The sequence below is a fragment of the Papaver somniferum genome, chromosome 3, assembly GCF_003573695.1.
Source record: "Papaver somniferum cultivar HN1 chromosome 3, ASM357369v1, whole genome shotgun sequence".
Taxonomy (NCBI): domain Eukaryota; kingdom Viridiplantae; phylum Streptophyta; class Magnoliopsida; order Ranunculales; family Papaveraceae; genus Papaver; species Papaver somniferum.
The window spans coordinates 216,960,156-216,984,908 of NC_039360.1; the positions used below are offsets into that span (position 1 = coordinate 216,960,156).

Consider the following 24,753-nt stretch of genomic DNA (forward strand, 5'->3'; position numbering starts at 1 on the left):
ACTTTGGGTCGTAGCAACTCTTAGTTATGAGTGAGATCAACTAAGGGAATCAAGTGCACAGAGTCCTGCTGGGATTCAGAGGCGTAAGGAACGCGACTGCACCTTAATTGGTGTGAGACTTGGTTAAGGATCAACTACATTCCAGTCTGAAGTTAACTTATAGTAGGATAGTGTCTGTAGCGGCTAACAGTGTGGTGTTCAAATCTAGACTAGGTCCCGGGTTTTTTTTGCATTTGCGGTTTCCTCGTTAACAAAATTTCCGGTGTCTGTGTTATTTCTTTTCCGCATTATATTTGTTCATATAATTGAAATATCACAGGTTGTGCGTAGATCAATAAATTGCTAAATCCAACCTTTGGTTGTTGATATAAATTGATTGACACTTGGAATTGGTCTTTCATACCATCCAAGTTATTTCTCATATCAATCGGTCTCACAGATTTTTATATGTTCGATTGCAGATTGTATTGAGAAATTGAGATATAACTCTTTAGTATATTTCTTGATCGAGCTCGCTTTATAAGCTGGTGCTCTCGGATTTATATTAGAGTTAGTCCATACAGATTGTCGAACGAATTATTGGGCGTGGCTGTTATATCCCCGCTTTTTCAAAAGGATCTAATGCAAATGAAGCCCTAAGTCCTGAAGAACGTGAATGCATGACAGCCCTAGAAGCGTTGAGTTGGGCAAAAGCTTTGCACCTCCCCAGGATTCAAATGAAAGCATATGCAAAGTTAGTTATCTAGTCGATCAATGACGCATCACTTTTCATTCATTGGGAAAAAATAAACATCATTAATGAAATAAAGAACCTAATGTCATGTTTTAATTATTGTTGTTTTGTTTATATTAGTTGTGCAGACAACTAAGTGGCTGATGCAGTTTCTAAATCCATTAGAATTATCTATTTAGAAAACTATGGTGATTATCCATTGACTATTTGTAATTTGTTAGTTAAGCATCAAACATCTGAACGACCCTAATCAATAAAATTTCTATATACCAAGAAAAACATATAATTTTTTATTAATGGTCCATACTATTTAGATAGGTTCCATGATTTCCCAACAAGAATTTACCATTTTTCTGATTGGGTCTAGGAGGTCTTCAGGAATTTCTTTCTCTACTGGTTTTCAAAAACAACTACCCTTTAGGTAAGATAACAATCTATATCTGAAATCCAATAGATGTTTCTGATAATCCAGAATCCTATAAGATACTATTCGACATTATAACGGTTACCGGATGTCGGAATAGAAAGTATCGGAAATTACTGGGATATCGTAACGGAACCGGATGAGCCAGTTTCTGTTACAATAAATTTTGATACCGGTATTGAAAACTCTTTTGCATTTATCCCACTCTTATTCACAAACCCGGAATTCCTTATCTCTCCCGATTACCAGTGATAGTACTAGTAGAAGAATAAAAGGGTTGTTATTATTGTTGTCTTAAAAACCTGATATGATCATTCCATTATGATTTAGAAACTTGATTACTCCAATTAGGAACAAACCCTTGTAATGAATCCCATATATTGCTTTCATGATTCGATTTGAACTCTCAGAAGTTAACGGAGCTTTACGGTGATTCTCATCTTCCGTAAAAGCTCTTGAAAGTTCTTAATTTGTGGTTTCCTCAATCACCTCTTCTGCTTCTTCATTATCGGTTAGAGTGTGTCAAGAGAACATTCAGGTGATTGTATAGGTGCAGCTTCTGGTGGAATGGGAGTGGCAACAAATTATATAGCAGAAGTAATGGCACTGATAATGGCAGGGGAATGGACTATTAGCAAGCATTTTCAGAAGGTGTGATTTAGTCTTGACTCAAAGGCAGTTCTTATTGCTTTTTCAAATAATAAGGTGCCATGGATTGTGTTGAGTAGATAGGAAAATAAAGAAAACAATTCCCTTCATTTCATTGAGACATTCTTACAGAGAAACAAATTTTTCTGCGGATACCATGGCAAAGAAGGGTGTGCTGATGAATAGAGAGGCAGTTATTTACTATGAAGAAAAACCACAGTTCCTTGGAAAATTAGAAAATGAAGATGACATGTATTTCATATTTTAGTTTTTAAAGTTCATGTAATGCCTTAACGTATGAGGCAAGTTCTTTTAGTTTTCTTTATTGGCTTTTATTTGTAAATGAGTTTTTCTCCCATTTAGTAATAAAATTAATGATTTAGCAAAAAGAAAAAAAGAATGTGCCCATCAAAGATCATTTGAAAATATGGGTCTGGATCGGAACTATTGTCCTCTTTCTTGGAGGAAGAGATTAGTTGGTAGTAATCGGGATTATCGTCTAGTTGATTTCAGAAATCGCTGTCATCCGTATCTCGTTGGATATTGACATTGTAGGAAAAGAATTGTACGAAAGTAAAGAGAAAACATATTATGAATTGGGTTTACAAAAATAAATATAAAATTGAGTTTCTTAACGGAATTTATCGGAAAATTATCCCGTATCCGTTAACCTTAACGATATGGTATCGATTGAAATTTTTACCATTCCATCCGAAGTTATCGGATATCAAAATTCCAGCCGAAATTATGACAGCCAGTTTCCGTGGATTTTAGTAGTGCCGAGTGCATATAGGCTTGCTGGGTTGCCAAGTTGGCATATTTTGAATAAAGGAAAAAGAAATGAAAAGAAAAGTGTATCATTGTCGTGGGCCGTTGAGATATAATTACAATCACATGACATATATATATGCAAATACCCCACGTTTATTTTTTTCTCATTCGTTCGCTTACGGATGAAATGTCTTAATCAAATCAACGCGGTGTGATAGACTGTTTTTACACTAGTGAAAGTACGGTTCAGATGGTTTCCTCAGAAGTATTCTACAAACCATCCCGCCATGTGTCAAAATGACACCTCTCCTATCTATTCCCCTTTGCTTTAAAAATTCCCACCACTACTTAAAAGTCCTGCAACACTTCTTAGCCCTCTCACTCCTCGCCTGCAAAAGAAAAACTTGCAAAACAAAATGGATCTAATTGATGAAGAAGATTATAAACTCTACTGGGAAACAAAAATGTTCTTGCAAAATGAAGAACTTGAACTTGATAGGTAAATATTTCCATCAATTACTAGCACTAATTATTCTAAGCAACTCAGTTGTAAGAAATTTTGATGCATTGATTTTATTTTATTTTGGTTTTGTTTCCATGGAATCAAATACAATTTTAGCAAATTTTCTACCTTTTAAGAAACCCCATTTTGGTGAATTTTTTTCTAGATGTACTAAATTTTTTTTTGGTCTATTGTACGAATTGCAGTTGGGGATTTGATGAACCCATTTCCGGCTACTACGATTCGAGTTCGCCGGACGGGGCAGCTTCGGTGACCGGTAAGAACATAGTTTCGGAGAGAAATCGAAGGAAGAAACTCAACGATAGATTATTTGCACTAAGAGCTGTGGTTCCTAAGATTAGCAAGGTAAACTGATGTTACACAAATTGCTCAATTTTTGCATAAAAGTAGTCACACCGTGAAATGGCCTAAACTAACATTATGGGTGATTTGGTTTGGTTATTAGATGGATAAGGCCTCGATCATTAAGGACGCAATCGAGTACATTCAAGAATTACACGAACAAGAACGGGCAATTCAATCCGAAATAACCGAACTCGAATCCGGAAAATTGAAGAAATCAATGTCGGATATCGATCTTGAACATATGAATTTATCGAAACCAAAGAAGAAAAAGATCGACCGTTCGGTCAATTCACAAGCATCATCTTTCGAGTCTCTCGAAGTAAGTTCTTGATCACATTTTTCTCTTCAAGTTCACCAAGAAAATGTTTACAGTAATTATTGTCTGATTTTGCAGCTTAGGATTTATAATGTTGGCGAGAAGACGATGGTTGTAAGCTTAACATGTGATAAGAAGATTGATACGATGGTGAGACTTTGCGAAGTTTTCGAGTCTTTGAAGCTCAAAATTGTCACGGCCAACATTTCCGCCGTGTCTGGGAGGCTATGGAAGACGGTTTACGTTGAGGTACACAATCTTTTTCCGTTTTTACCCCTTCTGCCCCTCTATAAATAGCAAAACACCCGATATGATTCTCTATTTTTGGTTGAATTTGGATTATTATTGATGACAAAATCTCACCAAGAAAGAAAATCAAATCAAATATATAGAGACACTTGGTTGGCGTGAATCATCATGAAAACGATTTAAAATATTTTTTTGCTTTATTTTATTTCTAAATAATTGATTTGTTTATACTATTATATAGAACGGCCATAAATAAATATTTAAAAAAATGACTAAATATATGTTTGATGTGACAATTCTTAAAGTAACGTTATCCCTGGTTCTAATTTATTTATATTTATTGTTTTGTGTAGGCTGATGAAGCTGAGAAAGATGAGCTGAAAATGAAGATAGAAGCAGCACTTAGTGATCCACAAAGTTTCTAATTGCCCCCATTAACTATCATCAGATTTAGAGCTGGCAAACGGGCGGGCCGGGGCTGGCTTGTTACGGGTTACACGGGTACGGGTTAACACGGGTCAAAACCCGCGGGTTGATATTCTTCACGGGTGGTCATTTCATCAACCCGCACCCGTAACGGGTTAAACCCGCGGGTTCACGGGTTAGCTGGTTTCCTGGGCATCAAATTCATTTGACATTTTCCATTCAATTCAATCAACAGAAACAGATTACAGAAATACAGATTCAACAGTCAGTGACTCGGTGTCACACCGAAATTAACAGTTGTAGAGCCATCCAAAGGATCTACCATCTCAACATCATCATCCTCACTGTCACTACTCATAACATCGTTATAATGAGTTTGTTCTTGTACACTTGACATCCTGGAATCTGGATTAGAGCCACAAAAACACAAAAATCAGTACATTACTTACTAGTTACTATCAAGGTTAAATAACAAAACACTCACAGAATTCAAACCATACTACTGTCTACTATCATGGTTCATGGACTAACATCAGCAATTGACTTGGATACTACAACATATAGATAAGTGTTTTTCAGGTGTGCTCAAATAATATGGATCACTGTAAGGCTTCAATTGCACAGCACAAACAATATTGATCACTATAGTACCTCTAACTCCTGCACTATCAGTTCAGCTCCATCACAACTATGACCTCACCACAACAACATCATCACCAAATGTAGTTTAACTTATCCATTCCTGCACCACTAGATGTCTAGATCACTCAAAATACACATACAGAACAAGTAAATTATTCATCAACATCTTCTCAGTCACTATACAACAACCCAACAGCCACACTAAAGCTATCACCATTACCATTTCCTTGTCCAGTTCACTACAACAAACAAAGTTTTGTGTAACTGATGTCAATACCACTTCTAAAACTCAGTTTCTGTTTCATTCTTAATAAGTACCAACCTATGTAAAACAAAATAAACCTAAACCCCAATCAATACAGCTCCATTTTATATCGACATAATTCTTAACCTCATAAGCATTCACATAATCTTAATAATGAACTGAAGGCTATACTAATTTACTTACATAAATATTTACCTTGCAAAATGACTCAATCATCAACTTTGGTCATTGATTGAGCAGTGAAAGTTTGGTAATCAGCAGCATAAACAGATCCTGGAACTGCAAGATGGGCAAAACATAATTCAAAAACAATCCAAGAGACTGAGCTTAACAAGCACAGAAGCAAACACACGGGCTAGTCTGGATAGTTATAGTGTCCGAAGCAAAACAGTTCTGACTAACATGTCTACATCACAGAAACTAATACACAGGAACTATTTATAAGCACAACAATCTTTCATTAAACGATGGTTTACCATTTAGTTGCTTAATTATGCATTCTAGTAAAACACCAGTCACACATCAAAATTATACTAAGCATCTTATCCAGAGAAGTGGTTCATGGGAGCGTAGAGCAATGACTCAACTTTACTTTCTAATTTCTAATCATAACATGACATCCCCTTAACATTTCACTTAATGAAGATGGGCCTCTTACTAGGACAGAACATATTGGCAGGAACTATCATAGATTAAGAGAATTATCACAAAAATACAATGAAGCAATAAACCTAGCCTATATTATTATATGGTACCTTGAATCCAGAAAATTCAAGGAAGAAAGCAATCTAGGATTAGAACTTAGAAGATTACCTGTCCTCAACTCTGAATCTTCCACAACAAGATGAAGAATTAGCAGAGATTATTAACAAAACCCCAATTCGAAAATCTGAAAAAACTCAAACTAATCGAATCACTATTTGCAGAAGTTAAGATGGAGAAGAAGACTCGTTGTTTTGAAAATTAAAATCAATTAGAAATCACAATTAGTTGTTATGGTTGGGATCCATGTTTCCCCCGCCTATTTTCTTCTACAACCAATATACAAACAACATAATTTTGGATACCATGAATCAAAATATATGAATAACATCCTAAGAAAAAATGATGAAATTAAAAAAAATTAAAATGATGAAATTAAAAAAAATCAGAATCTCTAAAATTGTTCTTCTAATGATCAGTTTACAACTTTACATAATAAAGATGAAGACCAAAAGATAAAGAGATGAAGAAGATACCTGTAGATTATTATAAGTTGTCTGTAAGAGATGATGATTTTCCTTTGAAGATGTTGCAGAAGAAGTGAAGGGAAACGAAAAAGGTATTTCGCTTTATTTATAATCAACCATATCAGTTCGGTCAGGACTCAGGTGATTGTCGCTGCGGACGGAGAAGAAGAGAGAAATCAAGCAGAGATTCAGAGAAGATAACTAATGCTGCTACTGCTAGGGTTTCTTCTCTTTTTCTTTTGTGTTTTATGTATGCTCACTGCTCAGGCTCAGACACGTATAGAAACCGATAGGGACACGCGGCGGCATAAATGGACTACGGGTATACGGGTTATATCCGCGGATTTACGGGACGGGCCGGGTTTATCCGTTCTCACACAAGCCGGCGTTTCTCCAACCCTAACCCGGCTTGTTAATACAACCAGCCAAGCCGGGTACGGGTTCTCACGGGCCGGGTCGGATTTATCCGCGGGTTTTGGCTGGTTTGCCAGCTCTAATCAGATTATATAGATTGGTTGTGCTTCTTCTCCATTGAAGAAAAAGTTGATATGTAGTTTCGAGTCAGGAAGTGGTTTTTGCCAACTGGTTGTAGGAGTTTAATCTGCTTTGTCCACTTCTCTTCTCTTTTTTATTTTTCTCATCTTTGGCTGAGACTTCTCTCAGACAATTGCTGAATGTAATTTTCGGTTACACCGTTCTTTGTTCTTCTAGTGGGCAATGTTTTCCTAGCATACAAAAACTTTTGCACTCTAAGGTCCTGTTTGGTATAGTTTTCAAAAACAGTTTTCTGTTTTTAAAAACAGAGAAAACAGAAAACAGGAGAAAACGCGTTTGGTAAGGACATTTTCAGAAAATGTTTTCTATCTGTTTTCTGTTTTTAAAAACAAAAAAATGAAAACAACAAATTATTGTTTTCTGTGTTTTCTCTTTTTTTCTTTTCTTTATTCTTTTCTTCTTTTCAGAACAAAGTAAGAGATGGGGAATGACTGCAAGTGAGTCATGGCTAATATCACTATCTCTTAGACGAATCTTTACATTTGATCCGATTTAGTTGGTTTTCCTTGTTTTCAAAAACAGTTTACCAAACAATTTTTAGAAAATGAAAAGAAGGAAAAAAGGGTATGTTTTTAAAACAGTGGAAAACTATTTTTGAAAACTGTTTTTCAAAACTGTACCAAACAGGTCCTAAGTGTCGCAGAAACATTTGTTAACATGGACTTGGCCACTGAGCTAGCTTCCGTTTAGCTCTCCTTTGAAAGCCTTCACACTAAGTCGTTGTACTTGTATCCAAAAGCATTGGAAAAGAGGCTCTTCTTGCCATCCCAAGATGCAGGTCAAACCAATGTAGTCAATTTCGTCCGTACCGGCCGATATATCGGCGATATTACCGGTACCGGACGCTGAGCGATACGGAAATCCTAATATCGCGATACGATTTTTTACCGATAATATCGTCCGATACGGGAAAAACAGTACATCGATTTATCGGCGATATTCGGCGATATTTGGCTTTTACAGTAATTTATGAGGGCATTTTCGGAATTCTATGAGAAGGGAAGAAATTTAATCCCTAAATCCCATCGATACGCAAAGGGAAGAGATTTAATTCAGGTAAATTTGTTTGCAGGTTCTTCTTCTCCATCTTAATTGATTCTATCTTAACAAAAGGTTGGTTTTCATCATTAACAAATTAGTTTCTCCATCTTAATTGATAGTTCCATTCTTGTTAGATCTAATCAATTTATGTGTGTTCTTTCTGTATGAAACTATCAAACCAACTGTACAGGTTCCTTTGGTATGAGTTTGGACTGTAGGTTGCTTTATAGTCATGTGAGTCATTCCACTGACTTCCACTAATCTAAGCAACGGTGTTTATATCTTTGTGGGTTAAATTGTATCTTCTATCGTATTTGAATTTTCGGTATGAGTAATGTAGACAGTTTCTATGAGACTGAATATACAACAAACATAATCTAAAGACTTAATTGGTATTGTTCTCTGTGCTGTTGAATAGATGAGTCGCTTGTAAAATGCCAAAGATATACCAGAAATTTCTAGATATAAATTTAGAACCGATATCTCCCCGATATTTAAAACCGAGATCTCCCCGATACAATGTTGTACCAGTGTACCGGTCCTCAGCTGAGACAAACCGGTATCCGATATTGACTACATTGGGTCAAACTCTCTTGGCTAGGCGATATGCAAATAAAATTCGCAATTGCTGCAACATTTTGGGGGTAAAGACTACTAATCCGTAGAATGACAAAAAAAAAAAAAACTTGGATAAAAATGTTGTACAATGAGAACAACTTTCTTGGAAAAGCAAATAAGTAACCAGATTATGTTGGTCTTTAATGGCACAACAGTGTTAAAGACTTTGGGTCTATAGGTAAAGATGGTACACAGAATCATGCAAGTGATGATGAACATCACAATCATCAGTCATAATCAGATCCCTGTTTATATTTAGAGAAAGCACACCTATAATGCCACCAATTGTTTTTTGAGACTCATAATTAACGTGTTTTCAACCTGACTAATTTAGGGCTTTACTCCAGGCGTATGACTAAAAAACAACAAGGGGTCACTAGTAAGTAATTCCAAAAATCCTTTAACCAACTATTTTCAAAATTTGCTAGTTTATCCAGATCAATAACCGAAAATGATTAACATCCCGCGGACCATCCCGACAATGGGAGTGTGAGAGACTATTTTCAAAATTTGCTAGTTTATCCCGATCAATAACCGGAAATGATTAACATCCCGCGGACCATCCCGACGATGGGAGTGTGGGAGAGGGGGTGAGTCCCACCCTTAAACCACCCCTTGCAAATCCGTCGGATCAGGGGGACCCTTGTTTTTGTTTCTAACGAGATAGATCGCGGGATTCAACCCGCGGTCAATGTATCATCCCCGATCAATAAGTGTTAGCCAATAATATTAGGTGTTAATTAATTGTGTCAATGGAGAACTATCAAACCCGATGTTTCTCATGTTCTCTTCCTTGGAGGAGGTAAGGGTTCGAACCCTGGACCTTGTAATTGCTAGTAGTATTATGGGTCCATAACTAACCACTTTACTAACCCATCAAAAAAAAAGATCAACTAATGTTAATCGAACTTCAAAACATCAAACAAATTGAGAAATTTTGATTCCTCCAGAATCAGTGGATGTTAATGCACTCATGAACCGATTCAGGGTTGGTGTTCTTCTTTAAGAATCGGTTGACGTACGTATACAAAAAAGCCAATTATGGCAATCGGTTTTTTATTAGTCATACATAAACCGATTATCTATTTTCATAGAAAAAATGTATTCATACTTTTAGGACATATTCATACTTAAAACGCAGGGTACCAAGTACACCACAAACTTTTTCGTTCGGCAACCTGTATGGACAAAACCTAATACAATTGCATGTAGAATAGTTGAATGATCCTTGAAAATATGTATACAGAGTTTATATCTATACCTCTACTCAATAAGTATTTATATATACACAGAGTCCGTGAACCTGATTGTTAAGCAGAGTATTGGAACGCTCAAAAATCAATATCCAAGATCAATCTAGTTGTATCCAAATAATCCAATCGGAAATTCTGCAAAGTAATTAAACTTGTTATCTATCTTTCAAGATACGAATTCTACAAGAAACGAGTCTCGTAATAAATCACAATTAGATGGACGTATCTACTAAGATTGAACACGTACAACTCGTGTAAATCCAATTATAAAGATAAACAATATAATGTGAAAAAGGAAAAACACAAGAAACCGGAAGTTTTGTTAACGAGGAACCGCAATAGCAGAAAAACCCGGGGACCTCGTCCAAATTTGAAAACCAAACTGTATTAAGACACTACAGATACTAGCCTACTATCAAACTTCGACCGAGAATGTAGTTGAGACCGAATCCACTTTCCAAGCGATTCAGTTATAGTCGCGCTCCTTACGTCTCTTGAACCTCGCAAGGCTTTACGCAAATAGAATGCATTCGTAACCATTTATATTCCATGGTCCTTCTTCAATGACTTTATCCACTATTTTCTTATTTTTCAGCTTGAAAATCATGACATTTGTGTCAATCTCAATGCTTTTAACCTCTTTGGGTGGAATGAAATTCCAGGTGACTTGAATGTTCTTTTCCACAGCATTATAACCCACCTTTTCTTCAATAATGATCTTTCCTATCAGGCAAAAATCCCATTCTCCTTCTTCTTTTTCTTCTATTTCAGATTCTTCTTGATTAAGAACTATGATATTCTCAGCAGCTTTCAGTTCCAATGTTGATTTTCAAAACTTGAGAACAAAATTAGATACTTCAATGGTTGTGCTTGGTTCAATCTCTCTATTGGTATTGTTGGTAGCCATTGTTTGATTTAGAGGAAATTGAATTTAGGGTAGAACAATATTATGTAAAATAGGGTTTATATAAAACTGTTTCAAATTAGGGTTACCACAATTTACTAGATACTGATATCCTTGCGAATTAGGTATTGAGATATTTTTGGGAGAAGTTGAAACAGAAAAGGAAACCATATGAGTTGTAGTTGACCACAACATGAGGAGGGATAATCGAATTTCAAATCTGCACTGGACCTTCCTTTTCCAATTCCTGCGAATTACAGTCATATGCATAAAGGATACATATGTCTTAATCGTTTCACAAACAAGATTATCATCTCAAAGGGATGTTAGATTTTCATAAACTAAGTTTCCATATGCACAACCATTTATGAATGCTGCTTCTGGTACTTCATCTCTCTGTAATGGATATTCTGCCATCATCAGTTACCTCAGCTGCAATCTCTAATGAAGTTGATATCTCTTTGAATGACAAGACTAATCTTCTTTATCATCATCTATCCCATCTGCTTTTGCATCTTCTCCAATTGTTAATGATCACCCCATGGCTACTAGATACAAGAAAGGAATTTTTAAGCCAAAGGTGTTTAGTTTTGAGGTGCAAACAATTTTTGAAGACATTATAGTCCCCACATATTATTCTGAAGCTTGTAAAGATCCAAACTGGAGAGTTGGAATGGATGAAGAGATTACTGCATTACTACAAAATGGCACTTGGAGATTAGTTTTTGTCAATTCAGGTGAAAATGTGATTGGATGTAAATGTATTTTTATAATCAAAAGGAATGTTGATGGCACTATCGAGAGATATAAAGCAAGACTGGTTCCAAAAGGGTTCAATCAAGTAAAATGTGTGGACTATTAAGACACATTTGGCCCTGTTGTAAAGCCTACAACTGTCAGAATGATAATTTCTATCTCTCTTCACAAAGGTTGGAGAATCAGACAGTTGGATGATAAAAATGCTTTCTTGCATGGCAATTTATCAAAAGATGTCTTCATGGTTCAACCACCTGGTTATGATGACAGGCTTTCATCTAATCATGTTTGCAAACTGCAGAAAGCTTTATATGGGTTGAATCAATCTCTGAGAGCATGGTTTGCTAGGTTCAGTCAATTCTTATTACAATGTTGTTGAGGCTTTATAATATACAACCATCAGTAGACCAGATGTTTCTTTTTCTGTCAACAGAGCTTGCCAATTTATGTAATCTCCTTCTGAAGCTAATTGGACTGCAGTTAAGAGAATTCTTAGATATTTAAAGGAAACTCTGGTCCATGGTATCCAATTCAAATGCTCTACTTCTATACAACTACATGCTTATTCTGATGCTGATTGGGAAGGTGATATTGATAATACACGTCCTACAAGTGGCATGTCAGTCTTTATGGGACCTAATCTGATTTTTTTGTGTTCTAGAAAACAGAAATCAGTATCTAAATCAAGCACTGAGGCAGAGTATCGTGCTCTAGCTGATGCTACATCTGAATTGGTATGGGTGCAGTATCTTATGTCTGAGTTACAGTTTCATTCTCCCAGACCACCTGTTCTCTGGTGTGACAATATGGGTGCCACTTACCTATGTGAAAATCCAATTTTTCACAATCGCATGAAACATATTGAAATTGCTTTTCATTATGTTCGTGAATTTGTTGCAGCTAAGTTGTTAGAGGTTAGCTTCTCTCTACACAGGAACAGGTTGCAGAAATATTCACAAAGGGCTTATCAACTAATCGCTTTTCAACACTGCGATCCAAGCTCAATGTCTTTGCTTCTCAATAACCATTGGACTTGCGGGGGGTGTTAAAGAATGTGTCCCAAGCGTGTGTAGTATGTCTCAAGCGTGTGTAATGTGTGTGTGTGATAACTTCCACCTGACAGTTAAAGTGTACATTAGTCACCAGCTGTATATCTGTCACAACATTCTCGCGTTTAAATTTGTCCAGCGTCTGTAATTGAAAATATCAGATTGAAAATCAATGAAAATCTCTGAGAGAATTGTCAAACGACATTCATCTCGTTACACTAGCATGGAGGTTCATTACGAAAAAAGATTCAAACTGGATTATATTATTAACTGCCAAATACCTAAAAAGTTCTTAGTTGTAGGAATACAACCAAAGAAAGCAATCAGGACTTGGAATAACATGCTCAAAGTTCAAGGTCTGTGGAGTACTTGTTGGAGTTTTGAAAAGGGTAAATGCATCAATCCGGTATCATATCCTTGGATACCAAACCTCCCTCAATTTAAGTCAATTTTTACTCTGAATCAACCAAATATATCCAAGGTCAGGAAGCTTATAAGCCAAGACAAAAAATACTTAGGAATGTCGGTATGCTATTGCGAGGAGCTTATACCATGAAGTTGAAGCAATTCTGTCCATACATAACACTGCAAAGCTATTGCAAGGATCATTTAGTTTGGACCTATACACCGACTAATATTTCTGCCAAATCCGTTTATAACCTTCTTCAATCTGCCTTGCATATCATTTTGGGAAACAAGGGGATTAAGCCCAATGATACACTTTATATGGAGATTAGTGAGTGGAGCTTTAGCTCTCAAGGTCAAGGGTAATATCGCCCGATTTGTTTGTTAGAGAAGTTGATATAAGTTGATATAACTTTTTCTTTGGGAGTGATTTTGCAAAAAGGATGTGGATACAAAGCCCACTGGGGTTCCAGTCAAGACCCAACAGCTCTACAGTTTCAGACATCACTAGTGAATGACCCTAGTTCTAAGATGTGAAAACTACAGGGAGACCCATTCTCCCAGATTTTTCCACTGAGAAACCCACGCTCAGAAAACTACAGGCGCGCACCCATTTTCTGGAAAAAAATTATTCTCAAACCCACAATTTCAAAAATTATGTTTTCGTCTGTTTTAATGGTCGAATTACACTTCTTATTCAACAGAATAGAATAGAATCTCTACATTTTCATATCCTCTCACCCGAGTGAACTCGGAGAAGACCAGTTCCCCCCCTAAAACCTGTAAGTTCGATTCTAAAACCCTAATTTCTGTGCTCATTCTTTGATACAGGATAATCTTAATCGATGGAGGAAATTCGAAACCCCTTTCTCTGTGCTCACATGTTACATCACAAAACCCTTCCTTTCTTCGTCATATCAGGGTTTGATTTGTTTCTTCTTCTTCTTCATTTGTAAGGGAGGGTAGACATCATGTTTGGGTATACATGGGAGGAGGATGGAGCTGAAGATTTTGATAGGAATGGTTGATTTTTCATTGGTGATGAAAAATTTGTCTAATTTTTGTTGACATTGAAGGGGATGAATTGGTTAATGGTGATGTGTTTTGTGAGGAATTTGGGAGTTAGAGAGATGGGTTTGTTAGTAGATTTGAGATGGAGATGTACATAAATATCTTACTTTCTATGAGATTTGGATTTGGGTTCATTCCAGTTTATTTAAGAATTAGGGGTTAAGAAATTTGAAGTGTTTTGTGATGAAACTGATTGAGTTTAAGGTCGGAATCGAAGAAAAAGAAAATCTGAAGAATTGAATGGGGGAAGTTTGACGGATGCGATAAACTTATGTCCTAGTCTTGTTTCCATTTGGTTTAATTTATACGAAAATTGGTTGTGTGTTGATGCTTGTGGAAAATGTATAGGAAGATACCAATGCTTGTGGATAGAAAATGTGTTTTCCATTTGATCTTGTATACGAAATGACTAAAACAACCAGGAAAACAGAACTGAATGCTTACAGGAAATTGAAAACACAAGCCTAAACCACAACAAGATGGTGAACTCCTACACTGATTATGTATAATTGCTTGACAGGGACAAAGGCTGAGGATCCGCATTTACCTGCGGAAAATGTATAGGAAGTGCATCATAGTTATGAAGTCTGCAGCGCATGAAGTCCAAGACTCCAGCATTTCTCTGCAGGGAACTTGGAGATGCATAATCGTAGAATGACACATACATTAAACTTTAGGCAATTCCAGCATTGGTGGTGGTGTTTCGGGGACCTAGTTAAGTGCAGAAAGGATGATTGATTTCGTAATGTCAGGTCTCGAGGGAAACATGAGATTAATTGTCTCAAGCAATCATAGTCAGTGTTTGGTGTTCATCTTATAATTTGAGGCTCCACCATTTTTCTACAGGAGATTCATAGACAGATGAGTAGAATTTGAGGCAATTCCAACACTGGGGGTTTCCTGTAACCTGGTTCAGTCTTGCAAGAGTTTGTTAACCAGTCTTTATCCAGTTGAGTTCAACATGGGTGTTTCAGGGCAGCAGGTGTTACAGGCGGCTTAGTTAAATCATACGGCTTAGTCCAACACATACAATCTGTTGCAAAATACTGTATAGTAGATTTCTGACATCCATTGAAGTACCCCAGAGTATGTGAACTAGCTTGTATTTCATTCTCTAACAAAAATTCATTCAATAAAGGACTACAAAAACAGTTGCATAACCTGTTGTTGTCCATAATGGTTGAATAATTTGTTATGCAACTCTAAAAACAGTTGCATAACCTGTTATGCATCTACAAAATTTGTTGCATAACGTGTTATGCAGTCCGAAAAATGATTGCATAACACGTTATACAACAACATTTTTGTTAGTATTGAAACCAACAAAAAATAAGGTTGCATAACTTGTCATGCACCTACAATAATATTTACATAACATGTTATGCAGTCGTGAAAATGGATGCATAACCTGTTATGCATCCGACAATATGACTGCATAATGCATTATGCATCGAGAAAATTGTCGCACAATCTTTTATGCATCGAGGAAATAGATGCATAACATGATATGCATCCGTAAATATGGATATATACTGCATTATGCATCAATTTTTTATACTCAAGAAGGGTGCGAAAACAATGGGTACATGACTTGTTATAGATGCATAACTTTGTTATGCAGATGCATAATTTGTTATGCAGTCGAGAAAATGGTTGCATAATTCGTTATGCGTCTGCATAATGCGTTATGCATCCTTTTTGGTGGCTGCATAATGGTTATGTATCAAGTTTTCGAAAATTTTGCCTAAAACGATGATCACCTCCGATTTTTTCATGAAAAACAAAATTTTGATATTGTTGTTTGTACTCGTTGCGTAGCTCTCTTTAAAAGATTTCCAACCATATAAAATTTGTAAATTACTAAGGTGCGGATTTTTAGATATGTTATGTCCAAGTTGAGTTGTCAATTATACCCCTGATGCATAACTCAGTCATGCAGATGCATAATCCGTCATGCAGAAATTTTTAATAATTTCATATAATTATGGGTGTCACGGAAATAATTATGGATGTCACAGTACCCAAAATTAATTATGGGCCTGAGAACAAAAATATTATTTTTTTGGGGTCTCCCCTAATTTTCCCTTCTAAGATTAGCTTGTCATATACTACGGCACATTCGGAAGTCTAGAAATGATTACATATTAAAGAAATCAATCCTAACCCTTCGCCGGTAAACACTGGTGCTTATAGATTGTCTCAAGAACATGAATGACTTGCTTACACACCTACTAGAGACATAATATAAGAAGTTAAAAAGGAGCCCTTCATCGACAGAAATTCTAAGTGGAATAGAAAGACACTAATCGTTGAAATGTAAGAACCCTATGGTTGGTCACCAGAGCGTACTCTAGCAAAGATAATATTGCCAGATTACTACTATCATCTTCTTCTTCCTCTGGTTGTGGGACGATGGACTTCAATCTAGCTTCATTAGCTTCATGTAGGCACAAACAAGAAAAAGTTAATCGAAAGTATGCAAGGTCGTAAAACAGAAAAATTAAATAACAGTTTCTTGTTATTAAACAATACATGCTCTCTTCAGATTTAATAATCAAATGGCTACAGATTTAGAAGGGAAATTAACGGGGTAATTAAACGAAAAACAAAATATGAGAAGGTTTAGAAAATAGTACAAGTTTTCACATTCTACTTCTTATTCTGCTTCGAACAAATTTGGAAAACAGAAACGACACTTGTTCGCCACCCACTTGACAAAAGTTTAGGGATCATAAAGGTTGTGAAACCATGTGTAACATTGACGACTGACTGATGTTTCATATGGGTCATGCATGAAAACCCCATCATGCGATTTCAATCGGGTTTAACCAGTAAATACTCTGGCCATGTAAGTTATGGGTACAGGTTTGAGCCCTTTTAAATCTGAGGTCTTAAGTCTAATGATTCTGTAAATCACATTTCTTGAAGATGTGGTTATTCTAGACAAAGTTCTTTATAAAAAGGAACAAGACATTTCTAGTGATATCTAGAAAACACAAGGGACCTTTAGACAACCAAATTGGTTGCCAAATTAGAATGGGAATCCAAGCACTTTAATTATCTGTCTTGATAGTGAATGAATGACATAATTAATAACTATAAACATGGAAATAGTATTCTTAACAAAGGTCGATAAAACTGAACCTGAATGCATCTTCAAGCTCTTTGTTTTCAGGATCCAGCGTCAAACCCTTATAAAAGGCGTCTGCTGCTTCGCCATACCTCTGTCACAACAAATGCAACAAATAACTTCTAATGTGATTTGTCTAGGAAAACCCTAAAAACCAAAGTAAAGGAAAAGACACAGACTTTCAGAGTTTTGAGAGCTACGCCTGCCCTGTAGTGTGCCTTTGGCCAATCAGGCCTTAAAGATATGCATTCAGTTGCATCCTTTAGTGCGTCAGGTCCATCTTGCATAACATGCACTCCTATTGGATAGTAGAGTTGCATCTGTTGGAGCAATTTCCAACGCCTACATTTCCATAACCAAAAATAGGATTATAAGAATGAAAACGTAAAGTATTAAACAAGTAGTTCAGACAGTGAGAAACTAGAACTTTTAAAACAGAATCTAACACAGGTAAAAATTGGCTGGCTGGAAACTTCATAATGCCATTCATATGACACAAATATAATTGATTATACCAAGACATAAATATGTGTTTAACTTCCCATAGATCGATGCACTACCAGATATCGAGAATTCCGTAATAACTACTAGTCAACTTTTAAAAGATCATAATTATGGTAGCTTTCAGCTGTAAGTCTACTCCGGAAGCATACAATCATTCTATTGTATAATGGAAATGTGATGTACACCTTTGTTTCTCATGTGGTTAAGTGAAGGTTAAAGCAAGTTGGTTGCCCCATCTGAAAAATGGTTCATCTTATTGTCTTTTACGATGAAATTACAAACACTCATGGTAGAGTTGGAAAAGGATAATACCAATTGACGGTATTGAACTCAACCTGCATATTTGATGTAATTTTGAAAGTGATAAGTAGAACTTTGTTCAAAGACTTGTAAAGACTTGAAAGTGGTGTTATTATGGAATGAGGGTTCTATTCCTAAGAGGATTGCTAGGAAATTGAAGCCTATAAATAGAGAAGTTCTCTACACAACTTTGACACACCTTTTACACACACAACACTTCTCTTTTCTTTATTCTTTGTGTGAACTGCTTAGCATGAGTAGCTAATTTTATTGATTAAGGATGAATTCCTAATTCTTGACATGTTTTGAGTTTTGTTTTAAATCTACTTTGAAGTTTTCACATGATTATCCTTTGTTTTTACTAATAGGAATGTTTATACATTCATGGTTGATTGATAGGTCGTTAGGATGCATACTAAATTGATTCGTTAATCAATCTAAATCTAGTGAAAGTTAGGGGATAAGTAATCGTTTCTTGACTCTTTACACAAGTAGCAAACACAAGACCTTGCGGAGGGATTCCGTGGAGCAATTGTGTGTGGAAACAACGTTAGCAAGTAGACCTTGAGCTAAGAGTCTAACTACTAATATCAACCTAATAAATTCATAAATCTTAATGCGTTTAACTAAATTACATCTTGAGTGAGCTACTACTAGGTGGTTTGGTGAATAGAATCCGGTAGTCGAGAACTTCTGTATCCGGTGATACTAGGGATTTAGGGGTTTAGTACTGAGCTAGCTGCTTTACCTACGGTTGGTGATAATCTGTGACTAATAAAAAATGGAAAAGAACATAACTTGAATCATTGTTTTGCAACGAAGAAGGATTCCTTAATCTTGTCTCTCTTATTGATTTTCCTTTATCTTTTAATTGCTTTGTTTATTCATTTTTCTTTATAAAATCTATAACCAAAACCCCCCTTTGTGACATTATAAGACAACTAAAACCTCTTGCTCCTCGTGGGAACGATCCTTACTATCGCTATATTACTTGTTAATTAGTGAGAAAAATATTAATTAATTTGTTGTGGTTACGACACGCATCAAATTTTGGCGCCGCTGCCGGAGAGCAGCGGAGCAGCTTTAGTTGTTTTTATTTTCTTTTTATTTTTGTTTTTAACTTTGTTTTCTAGAATTTTTATTTCAGGTACCAGTTTTCCATGTACGGTGGACAAGAGCAAGCATATTACAACAATCAATACGGTTTTCAACCTCAACATTATGTCAACTTCCAACCATCCTTAGGATACAGACTTTATGGATATTCTCATACATATCAACAACCTTATGACGGGTATGTAAGTGAACAATCATTAAGAGGGGAGGATAGTTATGCTTCTAAATCTATGTGTGATCTACTCGGTGTAAGGCAACCTAGTTTGAGGGAACTTGAGAGAAGGTTTTATCAATTGATCGATGAAGGTATAGCATCGGATGAACAAATTCTTCAAGCTAAAAGAGCTTTAAGAATGGAGCGTGAAAAACATTATTATATGGGTTACGATGATGATTTTGAACCTTATGAAAATTATTGTAACAAGGATAAAGTTATTCCAATTCCGGATCATAATAACGATCCTTCACCTATTCAAAAGGAGGAGATTGGGTCTGACTTACCTATTGTTATAAACGGTGTAACACCCTCACAAGATCTTACAATTTATAACGATGAAAATCATTTTAGTGAATGGCCCGATTCTGATGATGAGAATGTTGAAGATATGATGCTAGAGGATGATACCAAATTCATTGATATTGTGGAAGACCCAATTGAATCTGTCAATGATTTTAGCGATGCCAAGACTTTGGTTACGGAAGAAAACGACGAAGAATGGTTGCAAGGTTTGATAGAGGACCATGATATACAAGAGGTAAGTAATTCACTTGAATTTTTTAAGGATGAAGAGGATTCTGTAATACAAGAGATTGTGCAAGGTTTGTCTAACACTTTGCATATTGATTCTTCTCCTTTACCTCTTATTGGTTTGAATGTATGTGCTTCAAAAGTATTTTTGGATGATTTTGTTTCTAGATATCCACCATTGGAAACACTTGATGCTAACACTATGCAGGTTTGCCAAGAGAAATACATGGAAGTTCCCAAATTCTATGTTCTTTATACACTTCTGAGTGTGGACAAGAATAAGTGTGAGGGAAGTTTCTATCGAGCGATAATTTCACTATTGTTTTCTTGTGCTAACATTTGTATGGAGTTATTGTTTGCAAAACAGGTACTGTGGGTGGATCCCCAAATTTTCAGATTGTTAGTATATGGGGAGTGAATCTTACAAGAAGCTAAGTCGGTTCGTCGACTTTAAAACAAGCGCTTAATGGGAGGCAACCCATAGGTTTTGTATTTCTTATCCTTTTACTTTTTATTTTCTTTCTTTTTGTTTGGTTTATTTATTTTTCTTGTTCCATATCATACTAGGATTTCCCACCTTCACTTTACTTGGACGATTCAATTACATTGAGGAAAATGTAAGGTTTAAGTGTGGGGGAGTGGTTAAGCATTCATTTAAAAAAAAAAAATTTGCATAAAACCTCCAACTTTTAGAGATTTTAGAGTCACTAGCATACTTCTAGGTATGTTTACATAGAGAATTCTGACCGACATAACTGAACTTGGAAGTGTTAGGGAACTACGTTCGGATTTCTTGCTTGTTAGAGTGTTAAATAATGGATTTAATCATGCCGGAGATGAAGATTAGGAGCAGGGAGACATGCATTATTAGATTTGTTGATCAATCATTAGTGGAGACTACCCTATTTATATCATGCAAGGCACCGACCAGATTTATTTATAAATAACTAAAGAGCTTTCTTTTGAGTGTGTGTCACCGTACGTTAATTCCGGGTAGAATGGTGAGCTACCCAACCTCCCACCAATAGAAGCACTACTCTTTGATCTCTTGAGTGCTAATTTTGTCAATCATGAGGGTGACGTCTATAGATGAAAGCCTCCTTCTTGTAGTTCGATTTGCAGTTAGCACTATTCTCTCTTTCGACAACAACGGATCCATAGAAACACCATCATCATCAACAAGGGAGCGACATCAAAATCTACAAGGAAAGTTGAAAAAGTTCAAGGTTTACAAACAACGTAACAAGAAAAGAGCAAATTTCATATCCAAGTAAAGCAACTAGAAAATGAGCGTAATTTTATATCCAAGTTGAAGACTTATTTACAAGAGCAAAGAAAAGCAAAAGGTGCGAATTATTGAAGTTTATGATTTCGAGACGATACAAGTTGTGAAAGAATCAAGCGGTAAAGTACTTTTCCCACGGCCATGGTTTGTTTTTATTTTCACTTTGTTTTGTATTTTATTTCTCTTGTCTCTAAGAAAAAAAGTAAATTGAAAAAAAAAATGAGACAAGAGAAAAATTTATCATTGGTTTTATTTATTTAATAAGACGTGGGGAAGGAAAATCTATAAGGAAGTTTCAAGCGACAAGGATTTTGAGGAAGAAAGTTACAAATTGTCAAGGAATTACGAAGTTCGAGCATTTATCATCAATAGTTGAAGCCGGAGACGACGACCAAGAAGATGAAAACGAGGAGTGAAGACGTTTTTATTGGATGGCGTGAGAGTGGTGTTATCATAATTTGCAATCGGATGTGAAGGTAAATAAGTAATCTCATCCTCGATAATAGTGGTTGATTTCCTTTCTTAGAGATTTTCAGAAAAATGGTTTTTCAAAATGCTAAAAGATGTGGGTTTTTAAAATATTTCGGAAGTTGTCCTTCCCACCATTCAACGGTTTGCAGGATTTCTCTCTTCATTCCAACCTGCACACATGTGAGAACCATAAAAGTACGTCCTTTGAGTGCAATTTCATAAAACCCTTTTTGGTGAGGTAGAAGTCGAGACGAAATGCTTATTGATCGCTCTCAAATACACGTTCTCTCATTATGGTGTGGTTATTTCTCACTCAACATTTAAGAATGAGAATATGTTCTTTAGTATTTCTAACTTCTTATTACTAGCATGCAGAAACTCTATGTCATCATAACTCTTTGGATGCTCGGGACGCTGGAACGCTTTGAAGTTATAAGTTTTAGTTTGATTTGCTCGAGGACTAGCAAAGTCTAAGTGTGGGGGAATTTGATAGGTGTCTAAAACACCTAATTTACTATGTAGTAGTTATGCTTTCTTTGCTATTGTTTCTTGTAAATTATGTATTTTACGCGTGTTTTTGAGTTATTAGGTACTCTGGAGTCATACGGGGAAAAAGAAGAAGAAATCACCCAATTTGAGTAAAAATGGCAAATGTACCATTTCATGGGCGAACACTATCTGGATCCCAGTCAATTTTAAGGTCCAACTCTTTTGGAGGAGCACTATAGACATGCCAGCCGAGGTTAAGGGGGCTGCCAGAGGGGTAACCCTTATCAACGTGACTGGGGTGTACATATCCTACTCTAGTCTATTACCTAACCCTAAAATCGAGAGGTATGTCTCTCATTTATTCCATCCCCTAAATTAAATGAAATTGAGAAAGAAGAAAAGCAGCTATGACTGCCGTTGAACCGAGAGATATCTGGATCGAGAAATACAGAGAAGAAATTGATGCTGCTGTCATGTTTTGAATCAGCAAGAAGAAATGTTGTGTACTCGAATTGCAGAGGAAGATTGATGAGATATTGGTGTTCTTAAACTGATAGGGTTTGAACGAATTGGGGGTTTTTATTTCGGTTCTGAAATTGAATCAATAGGATCGATTCATAGAGAAGGATTAAGAGATAGAGCTGCTGATGAGAATCTGGTGGCCGTAAATGATGATCATGGTGGATTTGTGAATCAAGATAAGAAGAGAAGAAATCTAAATTGAAGTTATTGCTGTTGATTATGGGTTTGCTGTTGAACTCAGAAATTGATGATGGGTTCAATATTGAATGGGATTTTGAGATAATGATGGATGGGTTTGTTGTGAGACCGAGAGAGAAATAGGCAGAGGAATTGAAGAGAAGAAGCTGCAACTGTTAAATCGAAAGATTGAGATGATGAGATCGAGAAGCATTTCAGATGAAGAAATATGGAGTTTGAGTCTATAATTGGTGATGACTTGAAGCTCTTGTCGTTGCTCAACAGATGGGTCTTGAATCTGTGGTTTATAAGGTTTCGATTGTTTCTGCAATTGAAGAACAAAATTGGGTTGGAGACAGATTTGAAACCAGAGGAAAGAATTAGTGATGCTGTGAAGATGAAATGGGTTGAGATGGAGGTCAAGACAAGGTGTGAGGTTTGATGCTCAGACATGATGGTTTTGCAATGGGGTATAGTCTGAATTAAAGATTGGCTGATACAAAGAATGGGGACAAAGATATTAAGACATGTTGCTGTTGACGAAGAAGAACAAGGCTGTTATCGATATGCAATTGTGGATGGAATTGAAATCAAGTTCTACAGGAAGATGGGTTTTGTGTTGGTGTCTGCAGTGGGTTGAGCTGAGATAACAAGGGAAGAAGTAATGGATAGTAATGTTGCAGCTGCAGTGAAGCTCTGATGGAGAATGAATTGTTAGATGTATGTTTAAGATTGTCGCAGGGAGAAGAATTTGGCATGAGAAATGCTCAATAAACAGCCGAAACTCGGCCGGTTTTCCACTCCGGCGAGTTGACTCAGTAGAAGACGATGGTCCGATCCCGGCGTGTTGACTGCGAGTCCAAAGATCGATCCAGCTCTTGACTCAGCGAATAAGACCCAGTCAATCGAGTAAGATGTAGCTGATTGACTCGGCTGACTGCCTATAACTTGACCCAGGCGACTAACGGTTGACCATATTGATCGTTACATATAACGACATCAGAACAGAATATTTCTTCACTGGTACAGAACTCAGGTGGTCGGCGGTGACTTTCCCGACCGAATTCCGGTGATCCCCAGAACTTTTCAGGCGACCAAAAGTACCGAAATTTGTGAAGAATTTTCTAAACTCATGGGTGTGAATACTTAGATTTGGAAGTTGGATGGAAACATGGAAGATTTTGAGAATTGGACTTAAAATTGGAATTAGGCTCAAATTGGGAAAGTGGTGTTATTATGGAATGAGGATTTTATTCCTAAGAGGATTGCTAGGAAATTGAAGCCTATAAATAGAGAAGTTCTCTACACAACTTTGACACACCTTTTACACACACAACACTTCTCTTTTCTTTATTCTTTGTGTGAACTCTTTAGCATGAGTAGCTAATTTTATTGATTAAGGATGAATTCCTGGTTCTTGACATGTTTTGAGTTTTGTTTTAAATCTACTTTGAAGTTTTCACATGATTATCCTTTGTTTTTACTAATAAGAATGTTTATACATTCATGGTTGATTGATAGGTCGTTTAGGATGCATACTAAATTGATTCGTTAATCAATCTAAAGCTAGTGAAAGTTAGGGGATAAGTAATCGTTTCTTGACTCTTTACACAAGTAGAATACGGGACCTTGCGGAGGGATTCCGTGAAGCAATTGTGTGTGGAAACAACGTTAGCAAGTAGACCTTGAGCTAAGAGTCTAACTACTAATATCAACCTAATAAATTCATAAATCTTAATGCGTTTAACTAAATTACATCTTGAGTGAGATACTACTAGGTGGTTTGGT

At 36.2% G+C, this 24,753-nt stretch overlaps 1 protein-coding gene and 1 long non-coding RNA gene across 2 annotated transcripts; one reads left to right on the forward strand and one right to left on the reverse strand.

The window, feature by feature from the left end:
* The first annotated feature begins 2,937 nt into the window (after positions 1-2,937).
* LOC113358650 (transcription factor bHLH35-like) lies at positions 2,938-7,322 on the forward strand. The gene is made up of 6 exons (XM_026602266.1): positions 2,938-3,075; positions 3,285-3,444; positions 3,545-3,763; positions 3,839-4,009; positions 4,363-4,457; positions 7,073-7,322. The coding sequence occupies exons 1-5, from the start codon at positions 2,993-2,995 to the stop codon at positions 4,432-4,434; spliced, it is 705 nt and encodes a 234-aa protein (XP_026458051.1). The 5' UTR covers positions 2,938-2,992; the 3' UTR covers positions 4,435-4,457; positions 7,073-7,322.
* LOC113358651 lies at positions 4,636-5,690 on the reverse strand. Its single transcript, XR_003364695.1, has 2 exons — positions 5,538-5,690; positions 4,636-4,840 (listed from the first exon to the last, which is right to left on the reverse strand). It is a non-coding gene; the product is annotated as an uncharacterized LOC113358651 (long non-coding RNA).
* Positions 7,323-24,753: the final 17,431 nt, after the last annotated feature.

Bases quoted from the DNA above. Each gene is read 5' to 3' on its own strand.
- LOC113358650 (XM_026602266.1), top strand. From the start codon at position 2,993: ATGGATCTAATTGATGAAGAAGATTATAAACTCTACTGGGAAACAAAA. The intron at 3,076-3,284 runs GTAAATATTTCC...TACGAATTGCAG, and splicing joins GAAGAACTTGAACTTGATAG to TTGGGGATTTGATGAACCCA. The intron at 3,445-3,544 runs GTAAACTGATGT...TTTGGTTATTAG, and splicing joins TGGTTCCTAAGATTAGCAAG to ATGGATAAGGCCTCGATCAT.